Source organism: Sorex fumeus, unplaced genomic scaffold, assembly GCF_029834395.1.
Source record: "Sorex fumeus unplaced genomic scaffold, SorFum_2.1 ptg000058l, whole genome shotgun sequence".
Taxonomy (NCBI): Eukaryota; Metazoa; Chordata; class Mammalia; order Eulipotyphla; family Soricidae; genus Sorex; species Sorex fumeus.
The window spans coordinates 1656224-1673774 of NW_026606115.1; the positions used below are offsets into that span (position 1 = coordinate 1656224).

A 17551-nucleotide genomic window follows, 5' to 3' on the forward strand; every position below is an offset into this window, starting at 1 on the left:
ATGTTCCCCTCTCTTGACATCAACCATCACTTCTTTGTAGAATGGTGAGATCCTGGTAGTGAATCCGCAATACAGCTCACGGAGGATCTTGATGTATTGGGCTTGAATACCCTGATTGGCTAGGGCTTCAATGACCGCTTCCATCTCAACAGAATCAAAGGCCTTCTTTAAATCAATGAACGTTAAACAGAGCAGCATCTTGAACTCCCGAGAAACCTCAATGAGCTTGGTTATTGTGTGGATATGGTCGATGGTGCTGAATCCTTTGCGGAACCCTGCTTGCTCGCATGGTTGTCCTTCATCTAGTGTTCTGCCAAATAAATAAATAACTAAATAAAAAATAAAGTATAAATATGTGTTGATTGCTTGCTGTGGATGGTCTCAGTTGGACAGTCAAAATAAAGAGAGAGATCTAGGATCTAGCTGGTGTTTAGTGGGTTATAATTTAGTACTTTTGAATGCTTACGATGAGCAAGAACTTGATAAGCAACAGTTCAGGTAATCCTTGCAGCAATTCTATGAAGCACATGTTTTTATTTTTAATTTTTTAAATTTTATTGAATCACCGTGAGATAGTTACAAGGTTTCATGTTTGGGTTACAATCACACAATAATCAAACACCCACCCATCCCTCTACCAGTGCACGTTCCCCACCACAATATCCTTGGTAAAACCTCCCTTTCCTACCCTCCCCCTGCCTTCATGGCAGATATGATTCCCCATAACCTCTCTCTACTTTTGGGCATTATGGTTTGCAGTACAGACCCTGAGAGGTTATCATGTTTGTTCCTTTATCTACTTTCTGCACACATCTCCTATCCCAACCTATTCCTCCAGTCATCTTTTTCTTAGTGATCCCTTCTCTATTCCAGCTGCCTTCTCCCCTTCGAAGCAGATGTTCTTAATACAATCTTATAGCTGTGGAAGCAGATACAGAGACCTGAGATAATTTCTCTAAGTCTCTTTATGTCTGTTATAAGTGATGGGAAAAGATTCTATCTACAAGGGTCTGCCATTAGAAGTGAGTGTTGTCACCACTTGACTAACAGTTTATGGGTAGATGCATGAATGAATGCAGTGAAAAGTTCTGTCCCCTTACACAGATTCACAGGGAGTATTTTATTAATGCAGGATTAACCCAAACATTTTCCATGGCCACCTGAAAGAGCTGGAGCGATAGCACAGCGGGTAGGGCGTTCGCCTTACAAGCGGCCACCATGGCCGACCCGAGTTCGATTCCTCCACCCCTCTTGGAGAGCCCAGCAAGCTAACGAGAGTATTCAATATGCCAGACACAGTAACAACAAAGTCTCCAATGGAAACGTTACTGGGCCCGCTCGAGCAAATCGACGATCAACGGGAGGGCCTTTACCTTTACCTTTACCTTTACTCATGGATCACTCTTTTTTCTTTGCCTTTTGGGTCACACCCAGCCAATGATCAGGGGTTACTCCTGGTTCTGCGCTCAGGAATCATTCTGGCAGTACTTGGGGGACCGTATGGAATGCTGAGAATTGAACCCAGGTCAGCCGTGTGCAAGGTAAACGCCCTACCGGCTGTGCTATCGCTCCAGCCCCCTCATGGATCACTCTTGACAGGGCAATGTGGGAACCATAAACAGTGTCAGGCATTCAACTGGGGTTGGCAACATGCAAGACATGATCCTTAACTTTGTGCTCTCTCTCTCTCTCTCTCTCCAACCCCAGGATGTGATTCCCAAAGACTCTTTACCAATCTAAAGCAGCTTGTCTTACACCCATGAAACCTTGACTTCTGAAAGTGGAGTGAAAATTATTCCCAGATAATAGGCTGTGAGAGAGAAAATATCCTGGCAAGAGAAACAATCTGAAGACAAAAGTTGTGTGAGCGGATGGTGTTCAGTCAGAAAAAAATAATTCTCTGAGTCTTCTGAAATAGGTCTCAGCCACCTTAGAGGACTTTTTTCTCCCAATGAAGTGCCACCTTGAAGGCACCCCACTTCAGAACACCCATGTGGTGTTCAGTAGGATTGAGCTTCTCTTGGTATGTAGTGTGGGTATCAGAAGTTAGGGATTTTTATTATGAGTCATGGACTAGCCATTAATACTTTTTTCCCTTGCCTTTAATACTTTTGTACAGCTAGAGTTCTCTTATCTATCAAATAAGAGAACAATATTGGCTGGAAGCAAGAGTCTGGGCTGGATGGCTTTCATAAGAGGAAAGTTTAACCCATACCTGGCAATGATGCACAGAGGTCAATCCAGGCAGGACTCAGGGATCCTTATGTTGTGTAGGGGATCAAGCTAGATTCATTCATGTGCAAAGCAGGTATCTAACCTGTGTAGTATCTGGTCCTTGGATTATTTTTAACTAATTGTTGAAGTTTTTAAATAAGGCCACACGCATTAGTCCTTCAGAATCACCAGGGATACAATTGGAGGGGTTCAAGGATCCATATAGTGCCAGGTAATCCCTTTCCCATGCTATGTGTACTCTATCACTCCAGCTCTCCTGTATCCCTGGGCTTAATGACTTCTTATGTCCTCTTCCTACTTTGGGAGATATACCTCAAGAACTATGGAGATTAAACATTCCAAATTTCTCATTCTACCTTTGAGTTCTACAAATATACAAATATATATTCAGGGTTTTTTTTGAGTGGCAGAAATATGGTCAAAATGGCCACAGATGTTGGGAGAGGAAAAATGAGCTAGTTAAGCTGTGAGGACAGTTGTGAGATCCTTGAGTTGTGTCACTTGGGGGAAAATGTTCACATGAAGGAGGGTCTCAAAGACAGTAAATCTTTAGATACTGTAATTAGAAAGAATATATAGAATAGAGGAATGGACAGTGGAGAATTGTGGTAAGTAGGGGGTTCAAGAGGATAAGAACCATCATTGTAGGGGCAGAAAGCCAGGATTCCCATTGTTAAGCTGTATGGACTTGAGTAAGATTATTTTTTCGACAAGACATCCTTTCCAAAAGATGAGTTAGGATTCAGATTAGGAATAAGAGGACCTTTATCAACATGAGAGTATCTCGCCCGCACGGCAGAGCCTGGCAAGCTACCCGTGATGTATTTGATATGCCAAACACAGTAACAATAAAGTCTCCAATGGAGACGTTACTGGGCCCGCTTGAGCAAATCGATGAACGATGGGAGGATCGTGACTGACTTATCAACATGAAATTAGATAATGCTTAGCACAGCAGTTTTGCTAGTCTTTTGCTGGCATTGTTATGGAAAGTTCCCAATCTGATACCCACAGATAGAGTTGTTCTCCAGTGTCTATGATGTAGCATAATGATATAATTTTATAGTACAATAATTAATACTATTATATAATTTATATTATTTATAATTATATGTAATATAATAAGTTCATTATAAACGTTCACAATATGGGCTGTAGGAACACAGTGACTTGTTTTCTGTTTTGAAGTTAAAATAGATTTTATTTGAAAGTTTTGAAGAGGGTGGAGAGAGAGAGAGAGAGAGAGAGAGAGAGAGAGAAACTTGCACAAGAGAATGTGGATTTCTCCAGAGTGGAGAGAGCCCCAGTACACATGCCAGTGTTAAAGTATGGAAGTGCACATCTCAAGAGGGGATATGCAGGGGACACTTGTGCTTGTTCACCACATTCAATCGACAACAACACATGTATTCAGGCGGCACATGCATGCAAGCCTCGTTTATTCTGAGTTAGCTTATATAGTGTTAGTTTCTCCCAAGCTGCCCCGCATGGGGCTTTCTACCTAGGTCAGAGTCCATTGCTAACGTAGTTGCCTATGGGTAGATTTTGAAATAGTTTATGGTCTTCTTTGACATGCCTTTGCTCCTGATGGAGCTTCTGGGGTTGAGGCTGGGGACAGCATTCTCTGGGCCTGCTGTGGAGCCAGAAAAAGGTCTCATCAGGCCTCAGTTCCTGGGTCCACAAAGTGGGTCCTGGAAGACCTGGGGCTAGTTGGTTTTATTTCTTACCAAGTACTCATTGCCATGAGGGGTCATTTTTCTTATCTGCCTGCCTGCCTGTTTGCTTCATATTCCCTCTAGAGATTTCACCACCTTTCCCCAACTTTTGTGAAGTGCTGTTTTAAACTGTTGGGACATAGGCCAGTGACATAATTACATGTACTGCTATTTATTATCTGTAACTTTACCATGTTAGAGATTGACTTCTGAGCTTATGGTGATTTATAATGAGAAGTTAAATGTGGTTTTGATTTTGTAATATTTATTTTTTGGTTTAGGGCCACATCCAGTGATGCTCAGAACTTACTCCTGACTCCAGGCTCATGTATCACTCTTGGTGGTGTTTGTGGAATCATATGCAGTGGCAGGGGTCAAACCAGAGTTGGGTACATGCAAATCAAGTCTTAACCTCTGTACTATCTTTCTGGTCCCTACATTTTTAAATCTTAGAAGATAGTTTAGCATGTAGTTGACATTAAGTGGATATTTAGCCTTTGGAGTAGGAAAGGTGTAGGAACATAGCGTGGTTGTCCTCTTGATTTGGGTGTAAATGGCATCCTAAATGAGGATAGAAGATCAAATCCAGTCAATATGAGAAAAGGATGCATGTAGTTCTTAGGTGGTGAAAATGCAGTCACTGTATTAGCTATGATTGACTATTTCCATGAAACCAATCCACCCCTCACCAATGGGAACTCATTCCTATAGCATGCTTAAGCAGAGAATCAAATTCCATCTGTGAACTTGCTGCCCAATCCTAACCACTGTTTTGTATGAAAGTCTTTTTAGTGTTTAGAGGTACCAGATCCTGGCTCTGCACTCAGGGATCATTTCTTGACTGCGTGGGAGACCATATTCCAGGGAGTGGACCTAGGTTAGCTGCATGCAAGACAAGAGCCCTACCCACTCTACTGTACATTGGGTTGGCCAAAGGCAGTATGGTTGGGGAGTTTCAACATTAACAATATAAATCAATTGAGAAAGTACTAACATGAGCTCTCTGCCAGCCCCTGATCTCATCTGGGAGTAGAGAAACCCTAAAATACAAGAGGAAGGGTATGTTTAAATAGAAAAATTTGTGGGTTTAGGGTATTTATTCTTTACTTCTTTTCTTCTGACCTAATTTTGAGACTGAGAGTATTAATTTAATTTTTTATATTTTATTTATTATTTAAAAATTTTTTTAGTGAAACACCATGAGGTACAGTTGTAGACTTAAAATTTTTGTGCTTGGATTTCAATTATACAATGATCAAATACCCATCCCTCCACCAGTGCCCATTTTCCACCACCACGGGTCCCAGAATCCCTCCAACCCCCCATCCCTCCCATCTCATCCTGCCTCTGTGGCAGGGCATTCCCTTTTGTTCTCTCTCTCTCTCCTTTTGTGTGTTCTGGTTTGCAAAAGAGGCATTGATTGGCAATCATGTTTGGTCTATAGTCTACTTTCAGCATTTTTCTCCCATCCTGGGAGGATCCTCCCAACACCCTTTATTTGGTGCTCCCTTCTCTATCTGAGCGCCCTTTTCCCCTAGCATATGTGGCTGGCCTCCAAGCCATGGAGCAAACCTCCTGGTACTAATCTTGGCAGCGAGACTGGGAGTATTTTTTAGGAACACATCTTTAGGAGAAATCAAAAATGTCAGGCTGAATCCTAGAGGGGTGGAAACAGAAAGTGTTGGCTATGGTTTTGTTCATGACTAAAGGTACATCAGAAAATATGACCTCCTTTTAAGATGGTCTGAGACAAAGAGAGAGAGAAAGTGAGAGAGAGTATGTTACTCAGGCATGCTGTGCAGAAGAAGTGCCTTGGAGAGAAGATTATGCCTTTTTCTGTGGTGTATCTGCTGAGAAGCAGAGAGTGGCAGAACAGGCAAGAAGGCAGTGTCCAATAAAGTCAAGCATTTTCTCTGGGGCCTACTTGGGCAGGAGTTCTGGGTTTTCTCAATGACCCACAAGATCATGTTACAAAGCACAAGGCCAAACCTACATGGGATTTTATGGTTCTGCATTTAAAATGTTCTGCCACACTTGCTTTCATCAGTGATAAAATAGAAATCTTGCAAAGTTATCAATGGTAGTACACACAAACAAGTATTGTAGCTATGAGTAAACAATGCTGAGGTTTTCCTGATAGACTCAGATCCGTCCATGCCACTGATTGTTCCAGTCAATTTTGCCCAAAGGTTCATACTTTGGCCTATTGTGGAGAAATCAAATTGAAATGAAAAACAACTCATGTCATTTGCTTTTATGAACATTTAATAATGCCAAAGAAAACAGAGTAGGTAATGTATTTAGCTGTAAGTAATACCAATATACGAATGGATTTACAGAAAATCTCGGCCAGACTATTAGCAAAATGAATCAATACAATATTTGAACTAACAAGCGTTTCTAGTACATTTTCAAAACAAATTATGACCAACTTTTCAGAACACATCACATTAATATTACAATTCACATGTGCCTTACTACATCTCTCTCTTGCTCACACAAGAGTTTGATTACAAGGTACAAGGCTATGACTTTGAGAGATTTTCTAGTGAAATGTATTACAACCAATCAAAACAAGAACAAAACAGGTGCTTCCAAACATAACAGGTGCCAACAGCCATCCATTATATTCAGTTTCCAACAAAACCAAAGTGAAGTTATTTGACTAATTTTTTCTCTAAGGTTTGGACAGAGTTTTGTTAGATAAAACACTGAGACCACAGAACACTTTTTTAATGACCAGTTTTTACAGAGATTTTCTATATCAGTCACATTGTTATTACAATACAGATGAGATATTTTTTTCTAAAGATCTGGAGGAAAGAAAATCCTAAATAGAAATCAAGCATATAGAGGTAGTTGAAAAGCAATAGTGAGGGTGGAGTGTGGGGAGGGGTGGGGAGACATTGGGTAAGCACAATCTTAATTAATCTTTCAATTAATTACTGTTCAAGACTGAAACGACTACTTATTAAGCAAATGGAGTAACAGACAAACACATTTGCCACTGTTTAAAAGATTCACTTGATACTTTAATCCTGGCATTTCTAAGTATTTCATAAAATGATGAAACTAGTTTATCTAAGATAAGCCTATGATACCACAATGACCTATTTGCTCTTGAATCTCATTTACTGTTGCTGCTCTGACAATTGATTAATGCCAAGCAACCTTTTAAACAATGCCTAAGCTACAGTGTAGTTTTGTAAACTTCTGTTAATCATATTTGATGAGATGGATTTTCAAATTTTAAAGAATTACAGAATCATAGAGAAAAGGATTTGATATAAGACTAAATACAGAAATTACAGGCACTTCTCTTCCAAAGTTAACTAACCACCGTTGAAAAGATCCATTCTAGTGAAAGTATCTTCCTTTCACCGCTGGGTATATATAACCCAAATAGTTAAATAGTGAACCATGAGCATTCACATTCTAAAAGTAAGGTCTCCATCTCACATGGCTCCTTTCCCCCTCTTTTCTCCTTCAGCAAGGGCCATGAAGGGCAGCCAGCTGCTCTTCAGCATTGCCGTTGATCACCAAATTTGTAAACCCAGTAAAATCAAAGCCTTAAACCTAGGAAAGGGTTTACAATCTATCCTATATCCCTTATAAGGGCTGTTTTCCATCTGCATCTTCCTTCGGAATTTTTACTCGTGATTCTTCCTAGGGAAATAAAAATGGCTGTAAAGCCAGCATGTTGGGAACTCAATGACTGAGTTCCCTCAGTAAAACTCCCATCTTAGAAATGGGGTTGGTGTGGGGAACACAGTCCCCAGTGGATTCTAGTTCATCCACAGTGTGCAATCTGTTGGCATTTAAAAGTTCTCCAGGCTCCGTGAACAAGCTGCAGGAGCTCTGCTGCCAACCCCCAGGGGATGATCTGAGCCCAATCAGCTCTTTATGCTGAGCTGTAAGGGTCACAAAAGCAGTGACTCAACTATCCTGTGCTTCCTCAGCACTGGACTAGAAGCAGTAGGTCTTCAGTAAAGGCAAAATTTTGAAATCGTCAGTTCTCTGTGCCCCCATATCAGAGGCCAGTACTGTTTCTCATAGTTGTTTACAGAAAGTTCAATTCTTACATTTTGCTGGTTATTCACTAGCAGCAGTAGTACAGTACCAAACATAAAGTCATAATGTCCACTTGATACGTACACACACATCTATATATACACAATTACACCTATATGTACACACAGAGAAAAAGTATTACCAAAATACTAGGTAAATAACGAAACAGGAAAACTAACAAAATACAGGGAACTATCCACCAAGGGGGAAGTCTTGCACTCATATAGAGTTAATCCAATGTCTAGTCTTTCTACTCACATAACCAAGCTTTGTAACAAAATCAGCTCACAAGGGGGAAATGGTCATGATCTGTTGATTGTCCCTTTCAAATACATCTCAGAGCAAGCCAAAGTGTGTCTTGTCTCTCACCACTACAGTATTAAAATCTTGTAAAAGAATCTCAAAGGTGTTGCTAAGCCACTTAAGAGTCAAGTGCTCAATAAATTTGGATGGGGACTAAGTCAATGATGGTTGGAGGGGTTGCTCAGAATGGGAGATATGTGCTGATAGTAGGCTAAGGATCAAACATGATGGTCTCTCAGTATCTATATTGCAAACCATGATGCCCAAAGTAGAGAGAAAGAAGAAAGTTGTCTGCCACAAAGGTAGGGGGTGGGATGGAATGGGGCTGGTGGGAGGGATACTGGGGTCATTGGTGGTAGAAAACGCACACTGGTGGAGGGACTGGTGTCCAATCATTGTATTACTGAAACTCAATCATGAAAGCTTTGTAACTCTATTTTACTATGATTCAATTAAAAATAATAATAAATAAATTTGTCTGGGGATTGGGAGGGCGTGGAATGATCAGAGCTGCACTAAACAAAAAAACGCCACAAACTAACCTTAAAAGCCAGACAATGAAATCTGTTCTCCTGGCATTGTCAAGATTCCCAATGCATAATAGGGCACAAAGAGTGACAATTTAGTTATTTTAATGGAGCTGGAACTTAAGGTACTCTACTGAAACTAGAATTTAAGGCTTCCATTATATCAAGAAGTCTAGTTTTCCAAACATGAAATTTTAGCCCTATTAAAACAGGAAGAGCCTGGCAAGCTATCCGCTGTGTATTCGATATGCCAAAACCAGTAACTACAACTGGTCTCATTCACCTGACCCTGAAGGCTTCACCGACATGGCAGCACTGAGAAGGATGAGAAAGGAGAGGCCGACAAAATCTCAAGGCCGACCTAGGCTGCCACAAGAAAATCAGATGGGCTGGTCACGTAATGAGATTTAAAGACGACCGTTGGACTAGAGCTGTTACTGATTGGATTCCACGGGATGTCAAGAGACCGCGTGGCCGCCCACCTACCAGATGGTCAGACTTCTTTGTCAAGATCATGAACGATCGGTTTGAGGCCCTCCATGTTCCCGGAGCGAAGAGATGCCATTGGGCTACACTAGCACGCAACAGGGACAAATGGAGACGTTACTGGCGCCTGCTCGAGCAAATCGACGACTAACGGGAAGTTAAGTGATTAAGTGAAAACAGGAAATTTTGCCGTCATACTCTTCTCCCTTTCCTTCAAACCTCAGTTGTTTTTCTGTCTTTGCCTGCCTAAAGAGACTTATCCTCAAAGGTATTACCCATACATCTTTAAGTTATCATCTGCATGTCAGTGGCATAGATCTCTCTGAACATATTTAAAAGGGTTTGAAAACAGATATTTTGTGTAAAGGCAGTGTTTTAGGCAAATATAAGTCCCTTGTAATATTTCAGAACTTGAAGTAAGCTTATAATAGCTATCATTTTCCCTACCTCCTATAGGGTAGGCACTGTGCTAAGTTATTTACATATATCAATGGTCCTAGCCATAACTATTATCACTACTATTTGTTAGACAGGGGAAATAGGAATCGGTGAAATGAAATCACTCACCAAAAGGTGAATACATCTTGCAAGAAATGGAACATATGTCCTTTCTCTCTGATGCATTTAAACTAAATACCAAGAAAACACTCATGTCAGAACTATGCTATGGATCACATAACTGGGTACCAGGTGGAAATAAAGATCTTTGATTTCCTGCTCTCTGAACCTTGTATATCTATATTTTCATCCTTCACTGTTTGGCTCCGAACATCAAACCCAGTAACAGACAACACAGTGTTCCTTAAAAAATTATAGAAAAGATCATTTGGTTTTTGCTTACATAAGTCTCTTCTATGTTGTCCAGATTTTCTCATTCTCTTCTATTTCTGACCATGGGCAATGGTACAAGACGCCAGACTGATTACTGTGGGCATTAACCACTCACCTTAACAGAATGGATGGCAGCTAGGGAGGAATGTGGTGCAGCTGTCTAGTAAGGAAGATTATTTGCACAAAGGTACAAATGGCATGCTAGTCACTCTATTACTAAAACACTCCTATATGCACAGTATTTCCCAAGTTTCTCCTGGTATTGAAGGCTCAAAGTAACACAAGGCAAGTTAAATATTTAGCCACACTTCTTCCCCAACATTGAAATCTTTGACAAAAAGCAATTAGTAGAAAAGGCAGTGTTTAGTCCTTTGAAAAAGACTGAAAATCCAAAAACTATATATATATATATACATACACATACATATGTATATATGTATATACATATATACACATCAATATACAGTTTGGTGTATCTTTTAAAGGATTCTAGATGAACCAACTTATTTCCTTTTTATATAACAGACTGTTTACCAACTGTTTTCACAAATGCTAGCCAAGTCTTTGAAGCTTTCTGAACCCCAAAAAAGGTGGTTGTGGAAACTAGTTTGGCAAACTAGTGAGCCAAAATGAAAGCCATTCCCCCTGAAGGGTTAAATATTACCTTTCCAAAGAATTCCATTTTTAATTGGAGAGAAATTATATACAGTAATGGACTGTCAAAAGGAGTGCTGATAGCACATTGTAAGAGAAGACACTCCTCTGATTCATCTTGTTATTCCAGAAAAATAATTCCTTCAGCCTTGCTATATCTAACATATAGGAAATAGATTACTTGACTTGTACCTGGCCTATGTCTTAAGCTATGCCAAATCCTTTAACTATTTTTCCATTATCAAAATGGAATCATTAAAGAGATGATTTTAGTTTGATTCTAAACTTTTAAAAACATCTACATGGATATAGTATATACACACATATGTATATATAAAACTGTATCAAGAACTAGAATAAAATGTAAAGCAAAAATATTTCAAGCACAGATTTCACATTTGGCATATTACTTCCCCCTAGGTACATTGTAAAACATACCAATAAATAAAACAATACTTTTCCATACTGTACACTTAAATAGTTATCAACATACACCTAGAAAAGGATACAGTAGTGTAAAAAATAAGTGATCAACATGGAAAGAAGTATGAACATTATTATACACAATGCTGTATAAAATTTGAACCATTGGAATGAGACTTTAAGTCAATGAAAGAATGCAGTAACATCATTAGCATTTTCACCTCACACTTCACCCACACAGTCATTCATCTATGAAAGAAAGAAAATTAAACCAAAACCATTTGAGACTTTCAGAAATTTTTATGTCAAAATCAAATGAATTTTTTTTTCTTCTGGGCTCTTTTAACACCTCTATTGTGTGTCTAGTTGTGCAGCACATCAAGAAGCATCTTAAGACAGAAAGTTTCAAACAGGTCCCAATTCTTTCCATGGGACTATGCAAGTTCACTCTATGATCAATAGCCTCTCTGTTTGAGACTTCCTTCTGTTAAGATGTTATTGCCATTCGATATATTTACAAGACAATGCCCCCCTGGGGCAGTGAAGAGAGTAAGAATTCCTCTTCAGCCATCTACCTTTCTCACTGGTTTCCAACGAAGGCCAAGACCCGTTGAATTCCATTCAATCTATCTTTTAGGGATCTCATGGCCAGGAACGGGAGCTGAGCTCGGTTTTCCAGTGGGAGAACCGCTAAGATCCACCAGCACCAGGCTGGGCCATTAGGGTGTGCCTGCAACAGAAAGGCATAATGGGTTCACCCCTAGAAGCACTACCTGTCTGCACTTTTCCACAGAGAAAACCATCTCCCGTGAAGTTGCTGCTTTTATGTGTGGCAATGCCTGCTAACTGCTTCCAAATTGATTTACTCCTTATCTTAACTGAGAATATCACCACCCAGAAAAAAACCCTGCTTTTCTTAATCTCTCTTGCAGTGAAATAAGGTTACGAGATAAAATTCTGATGAGTAACATACTTTGGAAAGCGATAATGTCCAGGACATGCTCTGGTGAAGTCGACATGGGCCCTCTGTCTTCCATTTTCTTTACCTTTCCTCTAACTAAGACATTCAGAAGGTGATGACCTTCAATCACAATCTGAGGGAAAAGTTCTAAGGATGACAGAGCCTTCGGAGGAAGAATCTTGGATTGCTGAAAGATTTCTTGGTACAGAGTTGTTTACACTACAGTTACTTCTGGGAATGGTTGAAGCAAACATGCCAACATCATAGCAGATAAAATATACCTTATATCCAATGTGATTCGATAAGCTGTATTAGCCACTACAATTCACGTAAGTCCTGAGGATTTGCATGTTTCTGAACTTCCTCCATTACCCAGTGTGGATGAAGGCATGCATATGCCTTGTCACTCCACAGGGTCATGGCTCACTTCTCCCTGGAATCAGCACCTAAGATCTGTGGCCCCAATGTACAACAATCCCACCTGGCAAAAACAAACTCTCTCGTGAGAAAACCCATTCACTAGAGAGAAATCCCAGGGCTCCTTTTAATAAAGAGTTTTCTTATCCCACATAAATTTTTCAACAACATTCTGTTGGCTAGCAATTTCTCAGACACACCTTTTAGGCATTGGTGTTGCTTCTTACCAGGGCCCTAAACAAGATTTCTGCCCATGTTTTTCAGAAGATCATTGGTTTTCAAACCGCAAAGCAGCATGTTCTGATCAAAATATAACCATGTGGGATTAGTGGCTCCCCAAATTGGTTTACCTGATTCTCCCCAACACAACTTCACCACCCACTTTACTTCTCATTGTCTCTAGTTTCCTTTGAATTCCTTTTGTCCTTCACTGTGCTCTACAACTTTCTAAGCCTCTTGGTCTCAATTATAAATGTTAAGTGGACAGATTCAGATTTTTCTTTCCCAGATTTGCTAACAGATATTAAGGCTATGCTAGGACTGAGAGGGAAGAGGGTGGTGGGTGGGGGGAGGGGTGTTTCCATCTCTTGCACCTCTTCACCAGGTTAAGAGATGGGATCATTGAGGCTGAAGAATTGGCTAGATAAAACTAGAAGAAATTTTGTTGGGGGAATTTTTTCCTGATGCTTCTACCAAAGGGTATGATAGCTTTGCCCTAGTAAAAATGGAAAAAACACCAGTATTCCACCGTTTTGTGTCACTGAGTTCTTATGAATCACTAGATGACATCTGTGTTTTCTCTTGTGGATGGTGTTGTTATCATTAAGCAGTAAGCCTGTTCATAAGCTTGCGCACAGCTCTGTTGGAGTTCTGAGTCACAGTGACCCAGAGTCAGGAGCTAAGTAACTGGGAAACACTAATCTTTTCCCTCCAAAATTCATGTCTCCTTTGCCTGTCCAGTGCAGAAGGAAAGGTGTGGAAGCACCCCCAACACTGTGACCTAGTGAAAGCAAAGAGATTTCAGTCCATTACAGAACAGACTTTTTTTAAATCTTAGAATACAAGAGGAGACCTCTTCATATACCTACCTTATTTCAGAGATCAGAGAAATGTTGAAAAGGGGGAAGCAAGCAACTCTCCCAGGGTCACATAGGGAGGGAGGCAGGGCCAGTCTTTGGACAGGGAAGGTAATGTAAACTTTAATACCTTTTTATTGTCACAGAATTGGAGAATAGCAGTAAAGAGTCAAGGGTGTCTTTGAGGTTATGATGTATTAAAGCTAGAAGGTAGGAAAAGTTCACAGCATGTACATAGTGAGTGGATTATGGACAGCCTCTGATAGAGAGGCTATTCCCTGATTCACATTGGGCTGGTAAGCTTGGGGAAAGTTGATTTTCTAATCTCTCCCATGGACCATCACCAACCCGCAGAAAACAAAAAGATCCAATAAAACCTAAGGTGGTGTTTTTTTTATAACTTAACTCAAGGAACAGTTAAAGGTAGAATCTGTTTGCAAACAGATGACTGGATAAAGAAACTATCATACATCTACACAACAGAATACTAAGCAGTCATTAGGAAAAATGAAGTCATGAAATTTTCCTGTAAATGAATGGATATGGAGAGTATCATGCTAAGTGAAATGAGTCAGAAGAATGAGTCAAAAACATAGAATGATTGCACTCATTAATAGTATAGAAAGAAAAATTACTGTATGATATTAATAGTCAAAGGCAAGGAAAACGGGCCAGGAAGACTGGTCAATGGTTGGAATCTAGCACAAGTGCATGGGGGGAGGGCAGGTAAGTCAGAGAAGGGACCAGTATGACAATAATAGTTGGAAATGATCACGCTGGATAAGAACTGAGTATTGAAAGTAGATAAAGTGATATACATGATAGCCTTTCCATATCTGTATTGCAAACCACAATGCCCAATAGGAGAGAGAGAAAGAGAGAGAGAGGGGGAGAAAAAGGGAGGTATTGGAAAAGAGAGATAGAGAGAGGGAGGAGGAGGAGGGAGGGAGAGAGTGAGAGAGAGAGAAAGAGAGAAGAAAAGTGCCTGCCATAGAAGCAGGATAGGAGGGAGTAGTTGGGGGTGGTGGGAGGCAAACTGGGGACATTGGTACTAGGAAATATACACTGGTGGAGGGATGGGTGTTGGAACACTGTATGACTGAAACCCAATCATGAACAACTTTGTAATGGGTTGTCTCACGGTGATTCAATAAAAAATGTAAAAGAATAAAATGTGACATATAATTAATGTATTTAAAAAAACTGGAGTCTGTTTTCTCAGGACCTTCTCAGCCCTGAAAGGACAATGAAAAGGGTCTCAACTTACAAGGTCAAAAAAGAACCCCATGGAGGTGGGGGATTAAAAAAAAGACCTCACAATTCCAACAGGATTACAAATGGAAATCCTGTGAGGTAGCATGCCCTATCTCCTATTTCCTTCAGCAATAGAGGAGGAACCAATAAGCCATCCAGAAGTAGCAACCTTTTGTTCTTTTTTCCCAGAACACCCTTTTATTGAGCCTTATCATTACATGAATCTTGATCCATGCACATGACCGTGGAGTGGATCTGAACTCCCATTGAATGTTCTTATATTGGCAATGTCTCTGTTCCCATTTTATTACCTTGACTTAGCTTTCAAAATCTGTTTGGGACATAAGTTTCTACTGCTTGTCTTACTCCTATTCTGGCTTCTTGGGGTTCTTGTGGTTTTATACACGATACCCTGCCAAAAACCACCAAATTGGATTTGGCTTCTTCTCTATCCTTGAATTTTGGGTGGCAAATATGCACCCATCTCATCATAATCCCTAACCTGATTCCAAAGAGACAGATTTATATACCTTGATATCAGCATCTTTCTTTGGCATTGGACCAAAGTGATTGAGTATCCGCATCTTCAGAGATGCTCTGAGTGAATGAAACCATGATGATGCTTGTTCATAGACACAGTTGTGTAAACCCATGAGCTCAGCATAATCCTCTTCTTTAATCTGAAAGTATCAATGTGGAAGTGAAGCATTCAGAATTTCTACTTCATTCACAGAGTTGCTTTTGACACTTGACTCTCGTTGAGCAACCCCATCCCAACTCTCTAGAAAAAAGGTCACCCATCTCACTTTTTATTGTGTGGCCTATAAACAGCTACTCCTCAGCCAAATGACAGAACTGTGTGCAAATACAGCTGAGGGAAGAGGAAACACATGTGGAAAATCAGAGACTCAAATTGGCTGTAGTGGAAGCATGCTAATAAGTGAGGATAGGCTTTTTTATGCATTTCTATTTTCTACTGTTTGCATCTGTTTTACTAGAAAAATTTGAATGTCTCCATGTTTGAGTCTATCTTTTAAGTCAAATACATGTATTTGTGGTGCAAATGTTTATTAATCTTGTTCCTTGTGTGATTATAAATATAGTGATTATAAATATAGATGTATATGGGATTACATACCTCTTCTTAGACACATTGTCCACAAAACCAAGGCACCTGGCCATGTCAGCCCTCAGCCTTATGGGATTATGGACTGTTGGGAAGCACTTTTAGGCAGGTTGCACATTGTAAATTATAAATGTATGTGAGTCCCAGTGATCACAAAAAAGATAAATAAAACTTTTATGTGTGGATCAAACTCCAGATTGGGCTTTTGTCCTAACATAGAGTTAACTCTGAAGCTAAATGGGCCCTGGGATTGTTTGGCTATGATGTTTCTTATGCATTAACAGAACCTAGCAACTGAGTGGGTAAGCCAGGAAAAATGGTCACTCTCTAGCCACCCTACAACCTATGAGTTTCTATAGTTTACAATGCCGACAAACCAGCAGCCTTCAATGTTGCTGCAGCAAAGGCCCTAAAAAATGTCAATATATCCTTTGGCAACCATTTTTATAAGCCAAGCTGCAGATGAGCTGGTTTGGAATATTTTGGCATTGCCGCCCTCACCTTATGATCTTCAATGTATTCGATGTCAGCTATGTTGTAGCCATCTCGCAGGCTCTGTTGGAGGACTTTGAAGCGTCGCCTCCCTACGCTCTCAATCACTGAGCAGCCATCAGCAAAGAACTGAACGTATTTGATCTCCAACATGCAGCCATATTCAGCAAAATTTCTGTTTTTTGAAATAGAGTCAAGAAGGAAGTTTTAATGAATTCTTTTTGGGTTCTGTCTTCCAAGTCATTTCTAGAACTCTGTGCTGTGCCTCAAGGAGCATCTACCTATCCTAGAGTGTACAGTTGCAAGTATACAACAGGCACAGCCTGTGTGGGCAAAAATCCTCATGTATTAGTATTACTGATATCATTTACCAAGCACATACTATGTGCTAAGTGCCATGCTTGGTGCCTTATGTACACTTGCCTATCCTCCCAACAAATCAACCAAGGTAGGCACAGTTATTATACCACTTTCCAGATACAGAAAGTTTAGTGAATTTTCTGCAAGGCTGGAACTAGAATCTGAACACAGAATCTGAATCTAGGGTCCACACTATTATAAAAACAACTTAGACACTATCCAGCAAGTAAATATTAAACCCAGTATTCCTTTAAATAGAAGTCTTTTGCATGTCTATGTATGTAAGTACCCAAATTTGTCCCTGACACCACTTAAGCATATTAACATTTATTAATAACATTTATAAATAACATTGACCTTATAACTTATTAACCATTGTTATTTTAGGTCAAGGACATTTTTCCTTCCTTCCCCATAACAGTAGGGGTGACCCTGGTGGACCCTAGCACTGCTGGACCAGTAGCACTGTATTGCAGGACTGTCTGGTCCAGTTGACTGAGTATGACCAGGAGTGACCCCAAAGTAAATAATAATTAAACAAATAGACAAGTAGGCAGAAACGCCTATGGTAAAGTTGGAATCAGAGGATCATTAATGATCTATTTTAAGGCTCATGATGG

The 17551-nt window shown here is 40.0% G+C and overlaps 1 protein-coding gene across 2 annotated transcripts in view; it reads right to left on the reverse strand.

Moving 5' to 3' along the window:
• Window positions 1–6822: 6822 nt before the first annotated feature.
• The window catches only part of LONRF3 (LON peptidase N-terminal domain and ring finger 3), a 43779-nt gene continuing 33050 nt past the window's right edge, over window positions 6823–17551 (reverse strand). For both annotated transcript variants that reach the window (XM_056125720.1, XM_056125719.1), the window contains 3 exons: window positions 16581–16746; window positions 15484–15633; window positions 6823–11975 (listed from right to left, as the gene is read on the reverse strand). In XM_056125720.1, coding sequence (XP_055981695.1) covers window positions 11826–11975; window positions 15484–15633; window positions 16581–16746 — 466 coding nt within the window. In that variant the 3' untranslated portion in view covers window positions 6823–11825. The remainder of the gene's footprint in view (window positions 11976–15483; window positions 15634–16580; window positions 16747–17551) is intronic.